Here is a 6,561-nt window from a genome sequence, read left to right on the forward strand (position 1 = left end):
TGGGATATCATCCAACCCTGATCGTGCCTACCTGTGTGCAATCCTTCATTAGTCCTCTCTTCCCCTCCCCCCCCTCCCTTTCTCATTTCCCCTCTCTCTCTCCCCCCCCCCCCCCCCCCCCCCCCCCTCAGATCAGAGGAGTGGTATGGTTGACTGGTCTCTAAAGGCGCTCATCCACCCTGCGTTGTCTCTCCTCTCTCTTCCTTTGTGTCTCTCCGTCTCCTCCTTTCACTGACGAGGCGTATTGGATAATAATGAGCATTACTCAGCTAACCTCTAGCACAGACCCTTATAAACACACACGCACACACACACACACACACACACACACACACACACACACACACACACTATTCTCTCCTCCACCCCCTGCTAATTCATTGTGACATGAGTTCCGTAGCCATATTGATCCAGAGCATCTAATCCTCATTCTCTGCTCCCCTTCTAGAGAAGGTCCACACACAACTCAAAACCATCATCTCTCTCATACACACACCCCAAGAGATGTTCACACTCGAAACCATGATCATGCACACACACACACTCTCTCTCTCTCTCACACACACACACACACACACACACACAAGCACAAACACAAGAGATGTTCAAACTAGCAAACTAGAGAATGAACACGAATGAACAATGTGGGGTCGTGCACCTTATATAGAGCCGTGCTATTATCATAATATTAGCCCTTTCGACAGCCTTGATGTAGATGGATGTTTTTAAGAACGGTTGGAAGCCCGGAAGTGAATATTAATCATTTTTCTCCATGACTCCCTCACCTCTCACGGCCTTCTTTGGACGCAGCGGCGTCACCGAGTCTGAGAAAGTCCCTCCGCTCGTCCCCAAGTCACCGTGTCCAAAGCCACCCGGCGTGCGAGATATCCGAGTGGCCGCCTCACCATGGGGGGTGAACCAAATCGGCGACAAAAGGGACCGTCCTAATCTATTCAGCGCCGTCGTTAGGGACAACGGTCCCGGTATCTCTCCGATGCGTTCCGCTTCAGAAGCGCGTCTTCATCCGGCCCGGCGTCTGCGCGAGCGCGTGTGTGTGTTTATACCCCGCGTTACATTTGATCCTGCCGATCGCGCCACTCTTTACGCACGTGTTCCGACACTAAGCAGAGAATCGAGGATTGTTCACTTTCAACGTCGGTGGACAAAAGGGAGAGGAGAGGGAGGAGAGGGAGGAGAGGGAGGAAAGGGAGGAGAGGGAGGAGAGGGAGGTTGGCAGGAAAGGTTGGTCGTGTCAGTCGTGGGGTCCGCTGACAGAATCATTCTCCACGCACGGTTGTGAATATTAGTACTCGAATACTACGGAAGAGCATTAGGGCCAACAACTGAGTTTGTTATTTTTTTAAGCTTCTGAGTTTAAAGCCAGAATTTCTGAGAAAAAAGTCAGAAATAACTTCTGAGATTTAAGTCATAATTTCTGAGAAAAAAACGGAGAATTTCTGACTTTAAAGTCTGAATTTCTGAGAAAAAAGTCAGAAATAACTTCTGAGATTAAAGTCAGAATTTCTGAGGAAAAAAACTCGGAATTTCTGAGAAAAAAAGTCAGAAATAACTTCTGAGAAAAAAGTCAGAATTTCTGACTTTAAACTCAGAAGCTAAAAAAAAAAACTCTGCTGTTGGCCCTAATGCTCTTCCGTACAAATACTCACCTCATCTCCACTACCATTTTAATGTGAATCATGCATCCACTGACATCAACCACCAGAAAGATATGTATATTAAAATTTATTGAGGCAGTATGAAAGGATGGGAAAATAGATTTTAACACTCAATAAATGATCATAAAATACAATAACAGACTCATGTAAGCTAGCTCATCACTTCAGAACAAAAATACAGCCATGAGCGAACGTCTCAATAATTACAATCAAAAGGTAAACAAGGTTATTCTTGGGTCACATCCAGACCAACAATAAACATTTTCAGAATTGGAACTACCTGAGACGCGCTTGATTTAACTCGCTTTGAATGCAGAGGTTGTCCTATTGGGGACACTCCAACGGTTCCATAGTGCCTGTGAAGTTAAATCAAGCACACCCCCGGTACCTCAAGTCCGGTCACATCTCATTATGGCAACACAGTTCCTCGTGGTCTACATCTCCTCAGGCCAGCTGCCTGCTGTCCGTCTTAGTCTTACACACCTGCAGTAGAAAGGACAGTCCACTTTTTTGTCAAAATAATCAATATTTGTTACAGGAAGTGCCATGAAAGTCAGCATCGCATAAGTCCAATTGCTGAGCAGTGTTTGCACGTGTGTTTGAGGCATTGCCATCTCACTCGAACATATTTTCAGACTGTAACAGAAGTATGTGTCTATATTTACCAGGCAGTGAGAAGGGTCCCCCCAAACCTACATGACTGATATGATATTATGGCATCTTTACGGAGTCACACTGCAGGTTGACATGTCATTCCTCCATCATTCCCAGAAATCACACATCGAGACACCCTTCTATCTCTCCATCCCTCTATCTCTCCATCCTTCCATCTCTCCATCCCTTCTATTTCTCCATCCCAACATACGGAGCCAAGTTACCCCAGGTGGAGATATCGTTCTGATTGCGGGGTGAAAGTGTACTGGGTCTTTGTGAAAGTGTACTGGGTCTAAGTGTACTGGGTCTTTGTGGAAGGGTACTGGGTCTTTGTGGAAGTGTACTGGGTCTTTGTGAAAGTGTACTGGGTCTTTGTGAAAGTGTACTGGGTCTAAGTGTACTGGGTCTTTGTGGAAGGGTACTGGGTCTTTGTGGAAGTGTACTGGGTCTTTGTGAAAGTGTACTGGGTCTTTGTGAAAGTGTACTGGGTCTAAGTGTACTGGGTCTTTGTGGAAGTGTACTGGGTCTTTGTGAAAGTGTACTGGGTCTTTGTGAAAGTGTACTGGGTCTAAGTGTACTGGGTCTTTGTGAAAGTGTACTGGGTCTTTGTGGAAGTGTACTGGGTCTTTGTGGAAGTGTACTGGGTCTTTGTGAAAGTGTACTGGGTCTTTGTGGAAGTGTACTGGGTCTAAGTGTACTGGGTCTTCGTGAAAATGTACTGGGTCTTTGTGGAAGTGTACTGGGTCTTTGTGAAAGTGTACTGGGTCTTTGTGGAAGTGTACTGGGTCTTTGTGGAAAGTGTACTGGGTCTTTGTGGAAAGTGTACTGGGTCTTTGTGAAAGTGTACTGGGTCTTTGTGGAAGTGTACTGGGTCTTTGTGAAAGTGTACTGGGTCTTTGTGGAAGTGTACTGGGTCTTTGTGGAAAGTGTACTGGGTCTTTGTGGAAAGTGTACTGGGTCTTTGTGGAAAGTGTACTGGGTCTTTGTGAAAGTGTACTGGGTCTTTGTGAAAGTGTACTGGGTCTTTGTGGAAGTGTACTGGGTCTTTGTGGAAAGTGTACTGGGTCTTTGTGGAAAGTGTACTGGGTCTTTGTGGAAAGTGTACTGAGTCTTTGTGGAAGTGTACTGGGTCTTTGTGAAAGTGTACTGGGTCTTTGTGGAAGTGTACTGGGTCTTTGTGGAAGTGTACTGGGTCTTTGTGGAAGTGTACTGGGTCTTTGTGAAAGTGTACTGGGTCTTTGTGGAAGTGTACTGGGACCGCAAGGTTAGAGGGACACCATGGAAGTTGGTACAAACATAATAACAGTATAAGTGACTTATGTCCTCTTGCTCACTTTCTCTCTTTCTCTCACTCTCTCTCGCTCTCTCACACACACACACACACACACACACACACACACAGTCTCTCTCACTCACACACACACGCACACACACACACACACACACACCTATGCATAGATAACATGGCCTCAGTGCCCTTGTCAGGAACAGCTTCACACCAGGTCAACAATATTTCATGTCAAATTCATACCAAATCTTCTACTCTACTCTTTTTTTTCCTTTACCAATTTGATTGATCTCATAGTCAGAAACCCACAGGTCCATTCTACAGAGAACAGTGTTGGGTGTAACGTCCTGTAAATAAGTGTTCTAAAACAGTATGGGTGGTTCCTTCTAGAACACTGAGGGAACCTTCATCAGAAGAATGTCGGCCTACATCCTAAACCGTCAGGCTAACATGGCGATACGTTCTACCGGCTCGTTATGAAATGATGGTTGTGTTCACCTTCAGGTGACGGCAGAGAGGAACGCTTGACGCGTTCTGTTGTGAGGGGGGGGGGGGGGGGGGTGAGAAGTGGTCCCTGGCGATGACCTGTGACCTGCTCTCATGACATCAGGACCAATGAGGTGCCGGGACATTGTAACACAGCTGGTTTGATGACAAACGGGGCCGGAACACCTACGCTGGCGAGCTAACATACTCCCCACAACCAGCCTGGCTTCGACCCAGGGGTTCGAATCCCCTCCAGGTGGGTACCGCCGACGTAGTTCTCCGCCTACAGCGCCCCCGGTGGCCGGAAGACCCACTGTTACGTGTTGCTGTAATCCTCGTCGTCGCTAGGCTCTGATTTGATGTCGTCAGGGTGGATCTGGAGGTAGCTGTGGGCGGCGGCCTTGGTACACACGTACCACTCCTGCATGTTCATAACCTGAGGTAGAGGGGGGTTCACCGATAGGCTCCTTTGTGTCCGGGGGGGAGGGGCCGCTCGGTTCCTGACCAATCCCGACAGAGAGAGGTCCAAGGGTCCGGAGTTGGGTGAGGGGCAGAACAGGACCTTGCGGTCGACGGGCGACCGGGGCCCTCCTCCGGGCGAGGAGTCGAAGTGTATCTTCAGATCGAGCGGCTCGGAGGTAGGCGAGGCCTTGATGTGGACTTTCATGTGTTTGCGGAGGGAGCTGGGGTGGGTGTAGGACTTGCCACAGCCGAGGGCCTTGCAGTCGTAGGGCTTGGAGCTGGTGTGGACCTGGGAGTGCTTCTTCCGGTCGCTGCTGTTGGCGAAACGCCGTTCGCAGAACTCGCACTGGAACGGCTTCTCTCCTGGAGACGAACAGAGACGAGGACAATGAATTAAAGTTACATTTCGGTTTACTTAAGAAGGGACGGCATATTAATCAACAACAAAAAATTGATCCGATTATAGATTGAATACATTTTGAAGATTACATTATGTTGATTCGGTCGCATTTAGTGGAAACATCAGCTATTTTCATATCTGTTTCTGCCGCAAACTAGATTGACTTGAGTGGACGACACTTCCTGTGTATGGACCCCCACACAGAGAAACAGGATGTACTTTCTGGTTTGAAGATTACTTTTACTTTCGCACTTAGTTTAGGCTCTTAGGTGCTTGTTTAGAAATAGATGCACTTCTGAGTTGTGGTTAGTAATATCACATTTGACTTCTGTACATTGAATGCACTCAGCTATTGTCATTTGCTTTGGAAGTGTATGTTAAATGACTAATATAGGGTAATACAAGATATTCAACAAGTCTACAAACTGTTATATTAGAACCATAACATGTCAAGGACTCAGAGCTCATTCAACTAGCCCATGGGCCGTGCCGGGCCGTGCCGGGCCAGACATTCATACCAGTGTGCACAGACAGGGGTGATAGGAAGTAGTCTATACATCAAATGAACGTGGCCTATGTAAACATGGAGGTCGAACACCGCTGGTCATGAAAACACTAGAGTTCCACATGGATGGGTTAACGCGTAGGCTACATTTAAACATTTCTCACACACACACACACTGCATATTTTATGACCGAAAAAGTATAATTAACCCCTGGCCGAGGATGATTTGGATTAAAACGCGCTTTATGGGAACGCGCCTTTCCAGAATGGAATAAAGCACATCTCAGGATCCTGGTCAGCCTAAATCAAGACATCAGCCCAACACGGTGAGAAGGCCTCGCCAAGGCTGCGACCACATTCTCTACTGTGATGGGTCGCTATGGGGACCATTTCCGTGCCCCCCTCCCTCTCTCTCTCTCTCTCTCTCTCTCTCTCTCTCTCCCCCCCTCCCTCTCTCTCTCTCTCTCTCTCTCTCTCTCTCTCTCTCCAAAGAACATACCAGTGTCTCTCTCTCTCTCTCTCCAAAGAACATACCAGTGTCTCTCTCTCTCTCTCTCTCTCTCTCTCTCCAAAGAACATACCAGTGTCTCTCTCTCTCTCTCCCCCTCTCCCCCTCCCTCTCGCTCTCTCTCTCTCTCTCTCCAAAGAACATACCAGTGTGCGTGCGTGTGTGAATCTTCAGGTTCTCCGAGCGGGCGAACATCTTCCCGCAGTCGGGGAAGGAGCAGGCGAAGGGTTTCTCCCCCGTGTGCACTCGGATGTGGTTGATGAGTTTATATTTCGCCTTGAAAGCCTTCCCGTCGCGCAGACATTCCTCCCACATGCAGACATGGCTCAGGGACTCCAGCCCGGCGACGTGCTCCATGGTGACGTGGTCCACCAGCTCGGGCATGGAGGCGAAAGTTTGCGCGCAGCTCTTTTGCTTGGCGGTTCGGTGCAGCTCGGTCCATTTGCAGATGAGCTCCGTCTTGATGGTCCCGTTCGGGTAGGGGCCCGTCGAGGCGCGGGGAGGGGATGCGATGCAAGAGGACACCGAGTTGTTGTTGCGCAGCGGAGGGAGGCCATTGTGCCTTGCGCCCGCCCGCTGCAT

At 48.5% G+C, this 6,561-nt stretch overlaps 1 protein-coding gene across 1 annotated transcript; it reads right to left on the reverse strand.

Annotated features, from left to right (window-relative positions):
• Positions 1–4,420: 4,420 nt before the first annotated feature.
• LOC311328529 (uncharacterized protein) lies at positions 4,421–6,561 on the reverse strand (the record flags this gene model as incomplete). Its single annotated transcript, XM_084462486.1, has 2 exons — positions 4,421–4,929; positions 6,126–6,561. 2 exons carry the CDS (start codon positions 6,559–6,561, stop codon positions 4,421–4,423), a joined length of 945 nt encoding a protein of 314 aa, XP_084318612.1.

This window comes from Borostomias antarcticus (assembly GCF_949987555.1).
Source record: "Borostomias antarcticus genome assembly, contig: scaffold_500, whole genome shotgun sequence".
NCBI classification, from domain to species: Eukaryota; Metazoa; Chordata; class Actinopteri; order Stomiiformes; family Stomiidae; genus Borostomias; species Borostomias antarcticus.